Raw genomic sequence first — 20477 nt, 5'->3', positions numbered from 1 at the left:
CAGCAAAAACTTAGCATTCAACCCTTAAAGAAGTTATTCAACACTCCTATATATTGTACACCCACATTTGGCATTGTGAGAAATAATATAAACCCATTGATGTGGCTCTATCCTAACAGCTTAAGCTTTTGGGATAATCGGTTATTTGACATGCTATGTGTTGGGCTTGACGAGCTTAATGCGAGTGTAAATTAAAGTTCCAAAATCCAAAAGAAATTGGATCTTGTAGCGCAGCGGTAGCAATAAAATGAACACCAATATTTAACGTGGAAACCCTCAAATGTTGAGGGAAAAAACCACGGGACAAACTCCGAAAATATTCCACTATATCAAAGAATATTACAATACTCCATCCGCTCTCTATCACAAACAAGAGATACAAATATAGTGTTTCCCGTGAGATTCACTCCTATTCTAATACTGCTATATTTTACAGTACCAAGGAGTAATAAAGATGATACCCACCCAAGTGTATTTTTCTCACACTCTAAGGATTTACTCAACACTCTATTTTTCTTCTCACTTAAAGTTTCACTTCTCTCTCACAATACTGAAGCTTTGTTTTCTTTGAGCTTCGGATGATTTGCTCCATATGCCAAGGCCTCTATTTATACATGAAATAAGGCAATGTGAATATGGTGCTTCCTTGTCAAAAAATAGCTGCAACAATATGTGAATCCTGTCACATTGTTTTTCCACAATACCAGCACCGCATGCTATGTCTCTGCATGTAAGCTGTAGCATAGCTCTACTATTGGAAGAACATGTGTGTGCATGCATTAATTGCATTCAAAAGAAAGAAGACTCAAGTTGCTTCACTATTGCAACTTTGGCTGGACTGCCCACTTGTTGTGGGTCCTACAATTCTCCCCCTCCAGCCAAAGGAGAGATGTCCTCATCGATCATTCACCTGCAATCCATGCCGATCAACTCGGCACAAAGTTGAAGCTTTTCACGCGTTACAACTTTTGTCATCATATCCGCAGGATTTTTATCGGTGTGAATCTTTTCCAACTTAAATTGTTGTTCTTCTGCTGCTTGACGCAACCAATGATATCTGACATCAATATGCTTTGTACGAGAGTGGTACATCGCATTCTTACTTAAATCCAAAGCGCTTTGACTATCACAATGGATAACGTACCTTTCCTGCTTCATTCCCAATTGCTGAAGAAATCTTTTTAACCAGAGCATTTCTTTACCCGCTTCAGCCATAGCAATATATTCCGCTTCAGTAGTTGATAAGGCAACACATTTCTGCAACTTGGATTGCCAAGATACAGCTCCTCCTGCAAAAGTGAACAGAATTCCTGAAGTAGATTTTCTGCCGTCCGAATCACCCGCCATATCTGCATCTGAGTAACCTTCTAGAATTGGTTCTGATCCTCCAAAGCATAAACACTTATTAGAGCTTCCTTTCAGATACCTCAAAATCCACTTCACAGCTTCCCAATGTTCTTTACCATGATTAGAAAGAAACCTGCTAACAACACCGACTGCATGAGCAATATCTGGCCGAGTGCAAACCATTGCATACATCAAACTCCCAACTGCTGAGGAGTATGGTATAGCATTCATAGTTTCTTTTTCATCTTGACTAGTAGGACAAGTCATTTTGCTGAGTTTAAAGTGATTGGCCAATGGTGTGCTAACCGGCTTAGCATTCTTCATGTTGAATCTTTCTAGCACTCGATCCACATATCGTTGTTGTGACAACCATAACTTTTTAGCCTTCCGGTCTCGCAAGATCTGCATGCCCAAAATTTGCTTTGCAGGGCCTAGATTTTTCATGTCAAAGAATTTTGACAACTCGTTCTTTAAATCACCAATCATCGTCTTGTCTTGTCCCACTATCAACATATCATCTACATATAACAGAAGGATGATGAACTTGTCACCTCGAAATGTTTTGACATATACACAGTGATCTGCATCAGTCTTGGTATATTCATGACTCATCATGAATGAGTCAAACTTCTTATACCACTGTCGTGGAGCTTGTTTTAATCCATACAAGCTCTTCTTTAATTTGCAAACCAAGTGCTCCTTTCGAGTCTTCTCAAATCCTTCTGGTTGAACCATGTAAATTTCTTCATCTAAATCTCCATGAAGAAATGCAGTCTTTACATCCATTTGTTCAAGTTCCAAATTCAAGCTAGCAACCAATCCGAGTATCACTCGAATTGAACTCATTTTAACGACTGGAGAGAAGATTTCATCAAAATCTATTCCTCGCTTTTGTCCAAAACCTTTTACGACTAAGCGAGCTTTGTATTTCACTAGCTTGTCACCATCTTTCTTGAGCTTGAACACCCATTTATTCTTCAAGGCTTTTCTGCCTTCAGGAAGTTTCACAAGTTCATAAGTTTCATTTTTCTGCAAGGAATCCATCTCTTCTTGCATTGCTTTCATCCATTGAATTTTATCCTTATGAGTTTGAACTTCTTCAAAACTTTCTGGCTCCCCCTCATCAGTGATGAGGATAAACTCCGAACTAGGGTACCTGGTAGATGGACGATGCTCTCGATTTGATCTTCTGAGCTGAGATGTAGGGGATTGTTCATCATCCTCAACATCATCATCATTATCACCATCTTCTATCGTTGACTCGTTATCAACCCTAGGGTCTTCATCAAGATCTCCCCCTTCTGTGGTAATTCTTATAGGAGGAGTGACTGGTGTAAGATCAACCTTACCACCGTGCTTAGGTGTTTCCGGCATAGCAGAATCTGACATAGTTTCTTGCTCATGAAACACTACGTCTCTGCTTCTAATAATTTTTCTCTTCTCTGGATCCCATAACCTGTAGCCAAATTCCTCATCTCCATAGCCCACAAATATACAAGGAATGGCTTTATCATCAAGTTTTTGTCTCTGTTCCTTACTTACATGAGCAAAAGCTTTGCATCCAAACACCTTCAAATGAGAGTAACTGATATCATGTCCGGACCATACTCTCTCAGGAATGTCAAAGCCCAAAGGAACAGATGGAGATCTGTTAATCAAGTAGCACGTGGTTTGAACAGCTTCACCCCAAAATGGCTTAGGCAGTTTAGCCATTTTTAGCATACATCTAACTTTCTCCATAATGGTTCTGTTGATTCTTTCAGCAACACCATTATGTTGTGGGGTGCCAGGTACCGTCTTCTCATGTCTGATGCCATGCTCAGAACAATAATTTTTAAATTCATGGGAAGTATATTCACCCCCATTATCTGAACGAAGACACTTCAAAGGTTTACCAGTTGCTCTCTCCACCATCACATGAAACCTTTTGAAGTATTGAAAAACCTGGTCCTTACTTTTTAGGAAGTACACCCACACTTTTCGGGAAGCATCATCAATAAATGTTACAAAATATCTGCTACCACCAAGAGTCTCCACTTCCATGGGTCCACACACATCAGAATACACCATATCCAATATATCATCTTTCAGCTTTGAAGTTCTACTGAAAGATACTCTATGATGCTTGCCAAATAAACAATAATCACAAGGATTCAACTTAATACTTTTGTCAAACGGAATGAGGGATTTCCTTGACAAAATTTGCAATCCTTTTTCACTTAAATGAGCCAGCCTTTTGTGCCACAATTCTGGCAAAACATCATTCTCGACTGCATTCAAGCCATCTTTGATCAGTTTGACTTGAGTTTTGTATAGCGTGGAATACACAGAGCCTCTAGCAACCATCAACGATCCTTTGGTAAGCTTCCATTTTCCATCACCAAAGTTGTTGTTGAATCCATCTAAATCAAGAGCATTAACAGAGATTAGATTTAGACGCAGATCCGGCACATGTCGCACGTCCTTCAATGTTAGTGTGCAACCAGCATTGGTTTGAATACACACATCACCGATTCCAACAATATTTGCAATGCTACTATTGCCCATCTTTACTTTGCCAAAGTCTCCTTCTTTGTACACCGTAAAGAAGTCCTTGTTGTAAGTGGCATGGTAAGATGCAGCTGAGTCAACGACCCATTCAACACATGAATCTGCAACATGGCACTCTTCTTCTTCAACAGAAAGCAACACCACTTCCCCATCAACTACTGGGGTTGCGGTATTTTCATCTTCATCTGGTCTTTGGTTCCTTTGGTCTTTCTTTTCTTTATTTTTCCAAGCTTTGCAATTTCTTTTGATGTGACCTTCTTCGCCGCAGTAGTAACACTTAAACTTTCTTCGAGGTTGAGACTGTGATTTGTCTTTGGATTTATTAGATCTCCCTCTGCTCTTACTCCTCCCTCTGTTCTCCGTGACAAGGGCTTGGGAGTTGCTTGACCCCATGTCTTTCCTTCTCGTTTCTTCATTGAACATACTATCTTTTACTTGAGACAAAGTCAGCGCTCCATCTGGAGCAGAGTTGCTTAATGACACAACCAAAGTTTCCCAACTTTCCGGCAAAGAACTCAAAAGTAATAGTGCTTGCAATTCATCATCCACCATTAACTTCATGGAAACCAATTGGTTTACCAAGTCTTGGAAGTCACTCAAGTGTTCGACAACTGATCTTCCCTCCCTGTACTTTAGATTCACCAACTTTCTAATAGCGAAAGTTTTGTTTTGTGCAGTCTTTCTTTGATACATCTTTTCGATATTCTTCCACAGAGTTTGGGCATTTGTCTCTGTGGCCACATGGTGGAATACACTAAGATCCACCCACTGCCTGATTAGACTGACAGCCTTCCGGTGAAGCTTATTCCAATCTTCAACCGTCACTTTGTCTGGCCTTGTGTCACCTTTTTCTACAGGATCATACATATCCTTGTAGAAAAGTATATCCTCCATTTTTGGCTTCCAAATGGAGTAGTTTGTTGAAGTGAGTTTAACCATAGTACCGGTGTTATCCTCCATTTAATTTACACTATAATCTCAGGCTCCAACTGGAGCTCTGATACCAATTGTTGGGCTTGACGAGCTTAATGCGAGTGTAAATTAAAGTTCCAAAATCCAAAAGAAATTGGATCTTGTAGCGCAGCGGTAGCAATAAAATGAACACCAATATTTAACGTGGAAACCCTCAAATGTTGAGGGAAAAAACCACGGGACAAACTCCGAAAATATTCCACTATATCAAAGAATATTACAATACTCCATCCGCTCTCTATCACAAACAAGAGATACAAATATAGTGTTTCCCGTGAGATTCACTCCTATTCTAATACTGCTATATTTTACAGTACCAAGGAGTAATAAAGATGATACCCACCCAAGTGTATTTTTCTCACACTCTAAGGATTTACTCAACACTCTATTTTTCTTCTCACTTAAAGTTTCACTTCTCTCTCACAATACTGAAGCTTTGTTTTCTTTGAGCTTCGGATGATTTGCTCCATATGCCAAGGCCTCTATTTATACATGAAATAAGGCAATGTGAATATGGTGCTTCCTTGTCAAAAAATAGCTGCAACAATATGTGAATCCTGTCACATTGTTTTTCCACAATACCAGCACCGCATGCTATGTCTCTGCATGTAAGCTGTAGCATAGCTCTACTATTGGAAGAACATGTGTGTGCATGCATTAATTGCATTCAAAAGAAAGAAGACTCAAGTTGCTTCACTATTGCAACTTTGGCTGGACTGCCCACTTGTTGTGGGTCCTACACTATGGAGTCCCAAATTTCACAAATCAATTCAGAATTCCCTATACATGAATCATGCATATTATCTGGTATATCATCATGGTTCACAAAACGGCCCCATCAATCTTCCACTTGTGCCTATTTCTCTCGTATATCAGCTCTCCAAATTCTATGTTACACTTACAATGAAGAATGCACGGTAAAATACTATCACCCCAACATACATTGTTCGTGATATCATCGTGGTGTAACATTAGACCATAGACTCTCATTCACTGAATGATTTATTGATGCAGTAGGATCTACGTGAATCGCCTTACCCGATGAAAATGCTGGTTGTCTTGGTTGGGGAAGATCCATTGATTCACTTCCTAGTAGAACTACAACATTTGACATGGTCGGCCTGTGTTGCGGATCTTCCTGCACACACAAGAGCGCAATATGAACGCACCTAAGAACTACTTCATATTCAGAATCACGACACGATACTAGTAATATAGGATCCACAACTTCTAATCTGTTTCCTTCGTTCCACAGTCGCCAAGCCTGTCATAGTTTGAACTAATAAAATTTACAACCGTGGATGATGATGATGATACTATACTACTATTAAATTAAGTGCTTAATTAATGTAATTACATGTGCCAGCAAAGTCGGGGCAAGTTTGGTTGTGTAAAAGCCGTTATTTCTTTTTCCACTGATGATTTCAAGCATAATTACGCCAAAGCTGAAGACATCAGATTTCACGGAGAATAGTCCCTCCATTGCATATTCTGGAGCCATATATCCACTATTTTGTACATCAACATAGTATTCATCTTGAACACAATAATAAGTCAATGATGAAAAATCAACAAAAATATTAGTGAAATTAAGTTCACTTACTGTGTTCCCACAATTCTTTTTGTGTTTGCTGTATTCTGATTCTCAGAAAACATCCTGGCCATACCAAAATCTGATATTTTGGCTACTAGTTCATGGTCTAACAACACATTGTTTGGCTTTAGGTCTCGGTGAATGATTTTAAGCCGAGACTCCTCGTGCAGATAAAGAAGTCCTTTTGCTAAGCCGCCGATGATGCCATAACATGTCTTCCAATCAAGTTTAGGACGTTTGAATGGATCTTCGATGATAAATAACAAGAGTCAATCATCTTTTGCAAAATTAAGTACCAATCAATGTCAGGAAGGTTTATAACTGAAAAGTAAGCAAACACAGCAACAGGAACGAACCGAATATAAATTGATCAAGGCTTCTGTTTGACATGAGTTCATATATGAGTATCTTTTCCTCTCCTTCTAAGACACAGCCCAACAACTTCACCAAATTTTTGTGTTGAAGTTTAGCTATTAGAATAACCTCATTTTTGAATTCTTCTAAGCCCTGCCAAGACTTTCTTGACAATCTTTTAACTGCTATTTCATTACCATCTGGTAGAACACCCTGCAATTAAATTCCAAAATTCAACATAACATCACAACAATAATCGAGGTTAAAAAAATTAGTGAAATATAAATAATCCATATATGTGACCTTGTAGACTGTACCAAACCCTCCGTGTCCCAGCTTATTCGTATCAGAAAAGTTGCCGGTAGCCGCCTTAATGGTTGCTAAAGTCATGAACAGTTGATCAGAACTGATCAACTCACCTTCTTGTGTGATTGCTACATTCTTGGGGCTAGCCAACTCTTGTAATAGTGTCCTTTCAGTTCTTTCTTCGTCTGTTTCATTTTATTATTCAAAGACACAATTATAGAAACAAAGTAAATCAGAATCAAGGCATGAAGTTCTTATCTAAAAGATTTTTATGATAGTTAACGAATTAAAGCGAGAAATACTGCACCTCCCTCTCTGGCCTTTTTCTGCCGGAGGCAAGCGATGCAAAACACAATAAGAACTGATATTATCAAAATTGAGCCACATATAGTCAACACAAACATCCAAGGCTTCCATTTCCCTCCTTGTAAATTGAAAGAAGTTTATAAGTTATACTATCAAATAGCAATTCCTTTAAAGAGCCTTTAATTACTTAGAAAAGCATGAATAATTTCTTGATATAAACATGTAGTTTTTCAGATTCAAAAGCCTCTAATTACCTTTGGAAGTTGGGAAAATCAAAAGGGGTGCTACTGATGAAGAAGCATTAAAAAACTCAAACAGGTCGAATCTAACGTTACAATTTCGACTAACAATAATCCCTCCTTCCCTGTATGAGCAGCATGCATTGAGTTCTGTGATTGCAGAACTCAAACAACTCCTGCAGTCCGTTTCGGAAATGTCCTTTGTACATTCAACAAGTCCATATATTCTCGCGTTTTTCTTCTTAGAAAACTCTATGTCCGCAGTTGCAAACATGTTCTTAGCAGGATTGAAAGCAGCCTCATTTGAGACATTGTTCATTAAATAAGTCAACACTTGTTGAAAACTAGTAGGATCCGAGACGCGCTTCTCTAGATCATTCTGCTTTGGATATTTTCCGGTATAAACCGCGTTTGAGAAAAACATCTGAAACGAGTACCGAACTTGACAAACGTCGTACCATATCATTGCATCTTCACTCTTACACCTGTTCATTAAATCTTTACTTGCTTTCTCAATGCATTCTTTGCAAACTGTTGAGTTTGTTATGTCTCCTCTGCATAGTGCTTGTCCATACACTTTGTCTAGTCCTTCTCCTGTTGATGTATTGTTGAAGAAACTTGTGTTTGAAGCTACTATGTTTGAGGATAGAGTTTCCATGAGAAGCTTGAGATTCTTCTGGAATAAAGTGCTGGAAGTGTAAAGTGGAAAATTATCTGGACAATATGTATCTATAAGATTTTCTGTACCAGAAACAAAGTTAACAGATTTTAACATTAAAATGATTAGCATAATGATCATAGCTGAAGAAATTCTATCTTTCTCCATCATCACAATTTCACCTTTTCAGCCAAAAAGCAAAACAGTTACATTTATAATAAGTCAAAGATATATATATATATAATCTTAATTAATCACAATAGTGGTTGCTAGAGATTTAGCAAGCTCTTACAACAAGATTATAGTCTATGATCAACATGGTCCTAAATATTCATTATTTTACTAATTCTTGATCACATAATCTGCTGAACCACATGTATTATAGTCTTTCTTTATTATTGTCATAATAAAATATACAAGTCAATATATAACTTGAATTTCAACCATTTAAATAGATAAGTTACAATCAAAGGGCGGCATTGTAGCATGCAATAGTATATATTATAGAATAAATACCACTTAGATGGAGTCTTAATTTAGTATTTTGGTAACATCATCAATAATAAACTGAGGTATAGTATTACGTATTATCAATATGAAAGATTCTAAATTATCATTAACCTTAGTCTGTTAGTCGCATTATGAAGTAAGCTGTGTACTATTCTTTGAAGGAGATTCATTGAATGAAAAAATAATACTAATTTTTTAAGAACCGGTCGAGGCTACTTTGATTTGATTATTATTTTAGATTGACCTGACTGAAATAAAATCACCAAATAAGAAAGTTGTGAGGATTGAAAAACTGGCATGACCTGAATTCAATTCAAATTCTATTGGCCAATAGAGAATCCTCAATTCTGATTTCTAGAAGTCAAAGTTCTTATTCTGAATTTTAAGAGCATTGAAAAACTTTAGGCTTAGCTCTCATTTTTTCCATCTATATCCTTTCAGTTTGCAATTTTTGTAAATGACAGCATGTCTTCTTCTCATTAATTTAATATTAATGTAATAATTATACTAACAATAAGTTGATTCGAGTAGAAATGAACTCAGATTCTTTAAACAATATTTTGGATTAGAGTTTTGTTAATGAATAAAGAATATGGTGAGACTGAGGCCCTACTATATTTCCTCAACCAAGTTCCCCAAGATTAGTAATAAAAAATACTGATAGATACTTTACACCTATAATATGATTAAAAAATATGTAATAAATTAGAACTCATGTGATAAGCATGAAATACAAGTCTTATCTGTTATGCATAAGTTGGTCAACCGGTTAAATATATTTTTACATTGTCATTGTTACTAAAACAAAAGGCCTAAAAGTACTGAACATTACACAGATTAGAGGGAGGGTTTTCATTTCATGGACATTGCAGGGGCAAGATATCAGAAACAGTTAAGAAATTATAATCGACTGAGCAATCTTCCGAATCTAGCACATTTGGATCATTAACATTCAGTCTTCCTACAGAGAAAGGAGGCTTTTCTGGCGGACCAAGCGTTACAGATTCATTCATCAACATCAAAACAGCAGAAGACATGGTTGGCCTATCAAATGCATCTGCTTGAACACAAAGTAGTCCGATATTCATGTATCTCAGAAACTGGTCTTCCGGGCATAATAACAACGGATCCCTTAACTCCAATCCGTTTCCCTCATTCCATAGATGCCATGCCTGCAGAGTGATTAATGAATCAATGATGTTAAGTAATCGATGATCACTCACTAATGTAGTATATTCAGATTTTGGACACTTACATATGCTAGAAGGCTAGGAGTGCTTTTGGAGTAATAGAAACCTGTGTTACGTTTCCCTGTAATGATCTCGAGCAATAGTACTCCAAAACCAAAAACATCAGATTTTATGGAATATATACCCTCCATTGCATACTCTGGAGCCATATATCCACTGCAAAAAATGGTATCGTTAAGCATGTAAACATGTTCAAGAAGTGTCAGCTCGGTGGTAAGAATTTAACTTTGTACCCTCGGGAAACAAAGTTTAAATCAAATCTCCTCAGAGGATAGTTATAAAATAATAATTTCTCAACATATGCAAAAGGAAAATATTCATGGAATGAACTAAGGTGCTTACTATGTGCCGACTATTGTAGCAGTGTTAGCTTCACCTTCACTTCCTGCAAATATTCTTGCCATTCCAAAGTCTGAAATCTTTGGATTCATGTCATAGTCCAACAACACGTTGCTTGCTTTTAGATCTCTATGTATTATTTGAAGTCGAGAATCTTCATGAAGATAAAGAATTCCCCTTGCTATTCCATTTATTATATCAACTCGTTTTGTCCAATCGAGCTGTGCACCTTGCTCTGATCGATCAATAAAAATGTAAATGTGAAATGAAATGACAGAAAACTTGTAAAATGAAAGAATGTGTTACAATCAAAATTTGGAATATACTAACCGAAAAGGACGACATCAAGGCTACCATTAGGCAAATATTCATATACAAGAAGTTTCTCTTCTCCATCAACACAAAATCCTAAAAGCTTCACAAGATTTTTGTGTTGAAGTTTCAATATCAACATAACCTCATTAATGAACTCCTCTGAGCCCTGCTCGGAACAAGTTGAGAGCCTCTTGATTGCCACTTCCATGCCATCACTAAGTATACCCTACAAATACAAAGAAAACTTTATCTAAACTACTTCTCGATGATGATATAATCATTCATTAAAAAAATTGTGAATAAACATGAAACATGAACTCTATTTATTTACCTTATAAACAGGCCCAAATCCACCTTGCCCGAGCATATTTGAATCGGAGAAATTTCCGGTAGCCACACAAAGAGATCCAAGATCAAAAAAAGGGAAATCCTTAGATATTTTATTACCTAAAGACAAGAACCAAATGAATTAGGACATTAAAAATAAAGTATAAACACTGATAAATATACTGTCTTCGAAAAACTTACTTTGCCAAATCCTTTTGTTCCTGACAAAGCACAAGTAGCAAATGAAAATTATTATCACCAAGCCTACTCCAACTGCAATGGATGTAATCATCCATATTTTGCTTGAATTATCTGCATAAACGATCAATCAAAACCAGCTTTGACAGAATGTTTAAGAATAGTATTGAAACATGAGAGGTTCTTACTTTTCCTTCCTTGTTTGGCTGAAGAACTTGTTTGATCTGTTTCCCCAAGATAAAAAGGATAAAATTCATATCTTAAATAACAACTACGACTCCAAACTCTTGCGCCAATGGAGGCATAGCAACAACCTGGTATATCTCCTATAGCACTTAGCAAACACCTACTGCAATTAGTGTCTGATAAATCTCTAGTACACTGCACTAACGCGTATATTGTTTTATCTTCAAAGTTTACTTCACCAGTAGCATACATATTCGAAGAAACATTAAAAGACGCTATCTTAGTAAGATTATTCAATATCTTATTCACCACAGATTCATACTTCTCCGGTTCTGAAATATTTTGAACATTATCTTTACCGATATTGTCTGTGACATCTAAAGAGCCTACGAAATTTTTATTGGAATAACGTAATTGACAGAACTCTTCATATACGACCGCTTCTTCTGATTGAGGACATAGTTTTACAACGTCTGATATTGCGTTTGTTACACATTTATGGCATGTTTCGTTGGAAACAAAGTCGAGGCACATGTAGAGTCCATAAGCTCTATCTAAGCCAATTCCTGAAGAAGTATTACCAAATTTGGAGATTGAAGTTGAAACATTAGAGGGTAAAGAGAGAAGGAGGTTACTTAGATTGTTCTCAAAGGAACTTTGATTTGCATAAACCTTTCTTGTGGAACAAACTTCATATGGAGGATCTGCAAAGGTAACATGTGAAAGGAATGCAAGAGTACAAAAAAGAAAGAAGAATTTAATGGATTTGAAAACTGTAAAATGATGAATCATATTTTCTTTTTCTGTTTTCTGATACTCAAAAAAGTTGGAAGTTCTATTTCAATTATTTTTCTTTTATCTTCCCTCAGCTGATCATTGACTTGAAACATGTTTAATTACTAAGAAGCTGCTAAGCTGGTCATTGATTCAAGCATGTGGCTATAATTAATGTCCAGTTAATTGTACTTACTTTGAACATTGTGCTAAGCTAGAATAAGAAATTAATTAGCTAAAGGATTTTGAAATGTTGATTAAACTATATCCAAATTGTGAGAGTTGAAAAATGAAAGAAAATATTTGTTTTTTCTTAAGCAAGAAAATATTTGTTTTGTTGACTTGGACTATAAGCTCCAATCAGTGTGTTGGATTACTACGTACTATATAGAGACTATTAAGAAAATAGCATAAGGATTATCTATCTTTTTTTGGATACATAAATGAAATGACAAACTATTGAAAACTCAAACACACAAAGTGGAAGGACTGGGTTCGAACTCCGGTTATGGCGTCTGACCTAGCAATTTCAGTATTTCTGACGGTTGAATTAGAATTTTTAGATAGGATTATCTGTCTTTTATTACTCTAGAATAATATTTTGTCATTTTCACATATATTCATAAAAGAGAAATGTTTCCTACAGACATAATATGACATCAATAGCTCATTTTTATATGATTTTTACTATTTATGTAACTTTTTTTCTTTCTTTCTTTCTTAAGTTCCAACATCAACAGTTATTCCATTCCAAAGATACAATACAATAAAAGAAACGTAAAACACAAGCTTAAAGTGGAACTTGTATACAGTATATAGTATAACATGGGTCTCAGTCAACATGTTTTATATTAAACCACACCAAGAGATGAGACTTTTAGTTCATCCTTATCACATGAGTTCTTGATATTATTATTACTACATACTAATGAGTTAGAATTCAGGATATTCGTTGTTGGCCAATAGAATTTGAATTGAATTCAGGTCATGCTAGTTTAATTTTAAGCGTGATGGCGGTGTCAACGACACCAAAATTTTATTTCACTTCACGAATTTGAATCTTTTAAACTGAGTAAAGTGTAAATTGAGAAATTTAAATTATGATCATAACATATCCTCATAATTTGTTATAATGTATCAATAATATTTGTTTTTGATTTATTAATTAAAGGTCAAAAATACTCACTAGTATAAAGTGAATGCTCACTTAACTTTAGATAAGTGTATCCTTATTCCAGTCAAATCAATCCGAGAGTAAGGAGAAAGGATCAAGTTGAAATTGAGGTAATTTAGGTGAAAGAATAGGAGAAAATAATAAGGAACATAAAATATTATTGATGATGATGTCAATAACCCTAATTACAATATTTACATTAATAAAATGGTATGATTACCTTGGTATTTATAACCAAGTGAATAAACTTAAATCTAAATTAAGTTCCTTTATTATATGGCTAAGAATAAACAAACCAAGTCGAGATATTTTCTCAACAAATAATATTATAATATTTTCTATTCTAACACTTCCCCTCAAGCTAAAGCTTACTACAAAATTAAGCTTGTTACAAAATTAACCCTGAAAATAAATTAAATTCATTGATAGCAAGCCAATGAAAAACAGCAACCAAAGAAATAGTAGAGCAGCGGCCAATAAGATGAATCCATATCAAATCAAATTAAGTAAAAATATCCGCCGATTAAAGTAGACTGCCCGCGGATTAAAGTATCACAAATGTGTATGCCCGCGGATTAAAGTATCACAAACGGGTATTCCCGCGGATTACAGTATCACAAACGGGACTGCCCACGGATTAAGGTATCACAAACGGGTATGCCCGCGGATTAAGGGATCGCAAACGGGAAATTAGACCACCAAAACAAGACCAATAGAGACTGACGATCAATCTTGAAAGAAAAAAACGGTGGTTAAAGGTAAAGGATTCATGGAAAGTGGCGTGTGGCTGCATGTGTTAGGGTAACATATGAATAAGGTTAGAATAAAAAATAAGTAAACAAGAACCACAAATGTGGAACAAAATAAAAAGAAATCTTAACCACGGCTATGGTTTATATGAAAAAGGGTTTATATGAAAACAAAGGTAAAACAAAGAATAATTGAGAGTTAATTTTTTTCGGAGAAGTTGCAGCGGAATTGTGTGGCGCTCTGATACCATGTTAAATTTTAGGTATTTAGGAGAAATAATAGGAGAAAATAAAAAGAACAATAAAATATTATTGATACTGATGTCAAAGACCTAATTACATTATTTGCATAATTTACATAATAACATAGTATGACTACCTTGATATTTATAACCAAGTGAATAAACTTAAATCTAAACTAAGTCCCTTTATCATAGGGCTAAGAATAAATAAACCAAAATTAGATATTTTCTCAACAAATAATATTATAATATTTTCTATTCTAACAGATCAGATCATGTGCGGTAAAATTTTCCATGTAGACAATTTAGATCAACACCATCTACCTTTTTTAATGTAGACAAAGCCTATACTTCAAAAATAAAATGAATAGGTGAGACGCAACTGGAGAAAATTTACTTTGAAGAGAATCTTCTCTCCAAAGTAAGAAAAACTATTATACCTAGTTGTACACTTTTGCGACATAAAAATGTTAAATCAATATTTTGAAAACTGACCGGTTGGTTTAACCGGTTCGACCGAGAATCGGACCTTATTAGTTGTGGAGTGACAATCCCTTCTTATGAGTTGAAGTGTGCAGCACTAGCCAACTTGTAAAAAATGAAGAGGAAATGATGGCTAGAAAAAAGGAAGAAGAAGTTGCTACAAGAAAAAAGGAAGAGAAAATGATGACAATCTCATAAATTAAGGTTACTTTTTCATAGTGAAGCGTTGGGCCTAACTTTATGCAGCCAACTATCATAGTGAATGGGTCCATAATTATAGCTAAATTTTCATACTAATGCAATTTCTTTTTGTTTTGTTTTGTTTTGTTTTGTTTTTATGAACTTATTTATTTTGTATTTTTTTTCTTCTAGTTTGTTAATTTTATTTCTAACAAGAATAGTTTGCAATTTCTTTTTGTTAAGTTTATGAACTTATTTTAATTTATTTTTTTTCATTTAGAAAATACATAATTTACATGATAATGTGAAGAAGACTTTTTCAAAGCAAAAACGAAATCCCACATATTTTTTGGTTGGTGTCTATTGTAATTTTAGATTCTTCTTCTAGCTACTTATAAATGCGCGGTGACTCCAATCTTACATCACCAAACTATCATACACAGGCACAACGCTCACCATTAAAACCAGCTAAGACTACACAAACAAACCATATAAACACTGCAATTTCCTAAGCTAAGCTAAGCTAAGCTATACCCATATATGGCTTGGCCTAAACCACTAGTATTTCTTTTTATTTCCATTATTATTATTATGAGTTTCACAAACTTTGGTAACACTAAAGCAGAGGACACTCCTGTCTATCTCTGGAAAAACTGTTCAACCAACAGTAGTACAACCACCGCCAACAGCCCCTTTCAACTCAATCTAAACACTCTCCTCACTTCCCTCTCATCCAACCCCACCGAATTCCACAACACCACCGTCACAGGAAATCCCTCCTCCAACACTGTCTACGGTCTCTTCATGTGCAGAGGTGACGTGGCACTCCCTCTCTGCCGACAGTGCGTTCTAAACGCAACACAGACACTCCTCTCAGAATGTTCCCTTTCCAAACAGGCAGTGATATGGTACGACGAGTGTACCGTACGCTACTCAAACCGTTCCTTTTTCTCCACCTTTGATACTAGACCTCGTGTTGGTCTACTCAACTCAGCTAACATAACCAATCAACAAAGCTTCATGCGTTTATTGTTTCGAACTATGAATAAAACTGCTGATGATGCTTCTAATCATCCAATTGGTTCTAAGAAATATGCTACAAATCAAGCTACTATATCTGGTTTTCAGAATTTGTATTGTTTGGCTCAGTGTACGCCTGATTTGTCACCTCAAGATTGTAGAAAGTGTCTTAATGGTGTCATTGGGGACCTTCCTTGGTGTTGTACGGGAAAACAAGGTGGAAGAGTTTTATATCCTAGCTGTAATGTTAGGTATGAATTGTACCCTTTTTTTCGAGTAGACAATGCTTCGTCGCCATCTCCTTCATCGTCAATTCTTCCTCCTCCAACTACTAATCCGGCTAATTCCCGAGGTATGTATACATATACTGAAGAATTGTTACAGTGACAAGACGAAACTTTATAAAAGTTAGTTATATTGGTTAGTTAGTTAATAAGTTAGTTACACTTGGTTGAAGCTGGAGTTGGAGGTTCAGCGTTTATGTTCTTGAGGAAAAAACTAACATAACAATTAACATATACTAGTTAGTTTTTCTTCTGAATGACTATATAAGTCTTGTTGAGTATTATAATATAATTCACTTATATCACTGTCCATATAATTTTCATTTTATTTTTCTCTGTTTTATTTATTTCGACGAATTCTATCAGGACTAGTAATAAAAGATAAACCAGTACAAATGTATTTTAACAAACGATGAAAACAATATTTTGACATTTTTGAAGTTTCGGAAAACTAGATCGGTTTTCAAAAAAAATAGTTAAAGTAAAAAATGAAAATATGGAAAGTAAATTGGTCATAAATTATTTGATAGATGATTTGGGAATGTAGGAGGCAGCAGTGGGATATCAGGCGGGACAATTGTTGCAATTGTAATTCCAATCATAGTTGTTGTGCTTCTGTTTATAGTGGCCATTTGTTTCTTGAGTAAAAGGGCAAGGAAGAAGCGTGATTCTCTACAAGATGGAAACAGTAAGTAATGGATCCAAAACATATTTACTATGCTGTTCTTAATTAGTAGTATTACTTAATTATTTAGTAGCTTACCACTCTTTTCTCGTGATTTTAACTTTGTCTTACACATTTGATTTGGTTTCTTAGCTGCAAATGATATCACCACTATGGAGTCCTTGCAATTTGATTTCAGCACCATTGAAGCAGCCACCAACAAATTCTCTGCAGATAACAAGTTGGGTGAAGGTGGATTTGGTGAAGTTTTTAAGGTAATTAGGTACTACTTTGTTGTGCTAGCTTTTGTTTCTCAGTAAAGGGCAATTAATTAAAGAATAAGATCAACCTAGTACATTTTATTGTATATGTCATTTATGTTATGTGGAAAATTCAGGGAACTCTTCCAAATGGACAAGAAATAGCTGTCAAGAGACTCTCCAAAAGTTCGGGACAAGGTGGAGCAGAATTTAAGAATGAAGTTGTCGTAGTTGCCAAGCTTCAACACAGAAATTTGGCTAGGCTTCTTGGATTTTGCTTGCAAGGAGAGGAAAAAATACTTGTTTATGAATATGTAGCCAACAAAAGTTTGGACTATACTCTTTTTGGTAAGATCATCTTATCTCAATTTGTTCAGTGTACAGTTTGTATGTTCTATTTTTCAGTTTTTGTCTTGTTCTTTATTGATTTTGTTTTAAGTTTTAACCCTTTGGCTTATAATGGAAGGGGCCTTGATAATTCGAAGTTTGGCCAATGATTGTTCTAGTTAGGATTTGAGCCCAACAATTTGTCATTAACTGAAGCTCATTAATCACTTAATTGTTTTAGCGCCGTTAAGTGAAACTAAAGGAAGTTACATATGTAGTGTAAAATTCTTATTAAAACAAACAACTGAGTTGAGTTACCATTAGCCTCAAAATAGCCCAATATAAAATCATAACTTCGACGTGTTGACATGTTTGTTTAATGTGTAGATCCTGAAAAGCAAGGGAAACTAGATTGGGCAAAGCGGTACAAGATTATTGTAGGGATCGCTCGTGGCATGCAATATCTTCATGAAGATTCTAGGCTTAGAATTATACACCGTGATCTTAAAGCTAGCAACATATTGTTGGATGGAGATATGAATCCAAAAATCTCAGATTTTGGCATGGCAAGAATAGTTGGAGTTGATCAAACCCAAGGAAACACTAGCAGAATTGTAGGAACTTAGTAAGTGCAGTTTTCACATCTTGGTCTATGTTTATGATATCACTGGTTTCTGATTTTAACAAGCAGAATCATTTCAAATATCTCCGTAGTTTTCAATCATACAATATTTGGACTGTATTTATGCACAAATGAAGTAATTTTATACTAAAAAAAAACTTATAACAGTACAATTATATTTTCTTAATATTCAATTATTATTATTATTATTATTATTATTATTATTATTATTATTATTATATCATAACAATAGGATATTAATATTCTTGATGGCTCAATCTATGTTATAGTGGTTACATGGCTCCAGAGTATGCAATGCATGGAGAATTTTCAGTAAAGTCTGATGTATACAGTTTTGGAGTTCTCATTATGGAGATTATAAGTGGCAAGAAAAATAGCTCTTTCTATGACACTGATGGTGCTGATGATCTAGTGAGCTATGTGAGTAGAGAAAATTTTGAATCAGCTTCCTTGTTTTAATTCATCCAAAATTGTATCTATACTTCTAATGAATAAGGAAAATATGTAGCAGTCCTCACATCATAACTTTTCCTAACTAAAACTTATGAAATCTTGATGTAGACGTGGAAAGTTTGGAAAGAAGGAGCACCATTAGAACTAGTGGACCCTATATTAAGAGAAAAAATTACTCCAAATGAAGTTATCAGAAGCATCCATATTGGTTTGCTTTGTGTTCAAGAAGATCCAAGTGACAGACCAACAATGACATCAATAGTTCTTATGCTTGACAGTAACACAGTTACTCTTCCAACTCCAAAGCAGCCTGCATTTTTCCTCAACAGTGATCCAAACAGGCCGAAGGAGCTTCGATTTGATTCTTCTACAACAAAGTCAATAACAACTTCTGTGAATGAGATGTCAATTAGTGAAATGGATCCGCGATAAGCTTGCTTGCTTAGACATTGCAGATTTTATTAGATAAATAAGCATATCTATGTGTATATAGTAATAAGTCATATATATCTAGTTTCATTTCATATATGTGACTGTTTTCTGAATTGTAGAAATGTATGTTTGTATTTAAGTTGCTTATTTTTCGATGCAAAATAATATATGAGGGTGTGTGCCCTTTTTAAATAAATAAAAATTATCTTTGGTAAGTTTGTTTAAAATCCATTGATATACTTTATAAGTAGGAATTGAATTCTATACCGTAAGTTTATGTTTGGTATCACAGTAGATATGTAAGAATCACTTTGTAGCTTCTACAAAATCACGATGAATCATCATGATTCTGGTATTCCCACCGTGATACCAAACATACATTAAGACGTATAAGTACTTTTTGTGTACAATAAAATGTTGAAGTTGGATCATGATAGATTTAGACCTGTTGGTTTGCTATTTTATTTTGAAGATTTTTCAAAGGTATGACCAAGTCAGTCAACTTAATTACAGAATATGTTAGAATAGAAAATATAATAATATTATTTGTTGAGAAAATATCTTGATTTGGTTTGTTTATTCTTAGCCCTATAATAAAGGGATTTAGTTTAGATTTAAATTTATTCACTTGGTTATAAATACCAAGGTAGTATCATACTATTTGAGAATGTAAATAGTAATGTAAATATTGTAATTAGGGTTATTGCCATCATCATCAATAATATTTTATTATTCCTTATTATTTTCTCCTATTCTTTTACCTAAATTCCCCAAATTTCAACATGGTATCAGAGCCATGGTATCCACCTTGAAACATAATTCCGCTGCAATTTTTCTCGAGATTTAACTCTCGATTATTCTTCATTTTACTTACCTTTTTGTTCATATATGCTTTACTTAACCTTTTTTTCATATAAACCCTAGCCGTCATTGAAATTTCTTTTTATTTTGTTACCCGTTTGTGATTCTTTAATCCGCGGGTCCCCGTTACCTTTAATCCCGTTACCTGTTTGTGATTCTTTAATCCGCGGGTCCTGTTACCTTTAATCTTGTTACCTGTTTGTGATTCTTTAATCCGCGGGTCCCCGTTACCTTTAATCTCCTGTTACCCGTTTGTGATTCTTTAATCCGCGGGTCCCCTTACCTTTAACCACAGTTACCCGTTTGTGATTCTTTAATCCGCGGGCCCCCGTTTGTGATACTTCAATCCGCGGGTATTTTTACTTAATTTTATATGGATTCATCTCTTCAGCCGCTCCTCTACTGCTTCTTTGGTTGCTGCTCTTCGTTGGCTTGCTATCAATGGATTTAATTTATTTTCAGGGTTAATTTTGTAACAAG

At 35.1% G+C, this 20477-nt stretch overlaps 3 protein-coding genes across 3 annotated transcripts; 1 reads left to right on the top strand and 2 right to left on the bottom strand.

Moving 5' to 3' along the window:
* Positions 1 to 5612: 5612 nt before the first annotated feature.
* LOC123909531 (cysteine-rich receptor-like protein kinase 15) lies at positions 5613 to 8690 on the bottom strand. The gene is made up of 7 exons (XM_045960370.1): positions 7684 to 8690; positions 7431 to 7547; positions 7121 to 7308; positions 6820 to 7030; positions 6473 to 6710; positions 6227 to 6377; positions 5613 to 6133 (listed from the first exon to the last, which is right to left on the bottom strand). The coding sequence occupies exons 1-7, from the start codon at positions 8495 to 8497 to the stop codon at positions 5825 to 5827; spliced, it is 2028 nt and encodes a 675-aa protein (XP_045816326.1). The 5' UTR covers positions 8498 to 8690; the 3' UTR covers positions 5613 to 5824.
* An 829-nt stretch (positions 8691 to 9519) lies between these two features.
* On the bottom strand, positions 9520 to 12504 carry LOC123908836 (cysteine-rich receptor-like protein kinase 10). Its single transcript, XM_045959564.1, has 7 exons — positions 11454 to 12504; positions 11269 to 11379; positions 11072 to 11187; positions 10756 to 10966; positions 10429 to 10660; positions 10092 to 10242; positions 9520 to 10008 (listed from the first exon to the last, which is right to left on the bottom strand). Exons 1-7 carry the CDS (start codon positions 12241 to 12243, stop codon positions 9694 to 9696), a joined length of 1926 nt encoding a protein of 641 aa, XP_045815520.1. The 5' UTR covers positions 12244 to 12504; the 3' UTR covers positions 9520 to 9693.
* A 2453-nt stretch (positions 12505 to 14957) lies between these two features.
* Positions 14958 to 19351, top strand: LOC123906020 (cysteine-rich receptor-like protein kinase 10). Its single transcript, XM_045955847.1, has 7 exons — positions 14958 to 16425; positions 16905 to 17045; positions 17175 to 17296; positions 17419 to 17629; positions 17996 to 18233; positions 18521 to 18671; positions 18813 to 19351. Exons 1-7 carry the CDS (start codon positions 15594 to 15596, stop codon positions 19134 to 19136), a joined length of 2019 nt encoding a protein of 672 aa, XP_045811803.1. The 5' UTR covers positions 14958 to 15593; the 3' UTR covers positions 19137 to 19351.
* Positions 19352 to 20477: the final 1126 nt, after the last annotated feature.

The sequence above is a fragment of the Trifolium pratense genome, linkage group LG2 (assembly GCF_020283565.1).
Source record: "Trifolium pratense cultivar HEN17-A07 linkage group LG2, ARS_RC_1.1, whole genome shotgun sequence".
Lineage (NCBI taxonomy): Eukaryota > Viridiplantae > Streptophyta > Magnoliopsida > Fabales > Fabaceae > Trifolium > Trifolium pratense.
Note: the sequence above shows the minus strand (reverse complement) of the source record. Positions and strands in the feature narration are given on the sequence as shown.

Coding starts and splice junctions, on each gene's coding strand:
- LOC123906020 (XM_045955847.1), top strand. CDS start 15,594: ATGGCTTGGCCTAAACCACTAGTATTTCTTTTTATTTCCATTATTATT. Junction 16,426..16,904: donor TAATCCGGCTAATTCCCGAG/GTATGTATACAT, acceptor TTGGGAATGTAG/GAGGCAGCAGTGGGATATCA. Junction 18,234..18,520: donor AGCAGAATTGTAGGAACTTA/GTAAGTGCAGTT, acceptor TCTATGTTATAG/TGGTTACATGGCTCCAGAGT.
- LOC123909531 (XM_045960370.1), bottom strand. CDS start 8,497: ATGATGGAGAAAGATAGAATTTCTTCAGCTATGATCATTATGCTAATC. Junction 6,711..6,819: donor CCTTGATCAATTTATATTCG/GTTCGTTCCTGT, acceptor TTATCATCGAAG/ATCCATTCAAACGTCCTAAA. Junction 6,378..6,472: donor AAAAGAATTGTGGGAACACA/GTAAGTGAACTT, acceptor TGTACAAAATAG/TGGATATATGGCTCCAGAAT.
- LOC123908836 (XM_045959564.1), bottom strand. CDS start 12,243: ATGATTCATCATTTTACAGTTTTCAAATCCATTAAATTCTTCTTTCTT. Junction 10,967..11,071: donor GATTTGGGCCTGTTTATAAG/GTAAATAAATAG, acceptor TTGTATTTGTAG/GGTATACTTAGTGATGGCAT. Junction 10,009..10,091: donor CTCCTAGCCTTCTAGCATAT/GTAAGTGTCCAA, acceptor ATCACTCTGCAG/GCATGGCATCTATGGAATGA.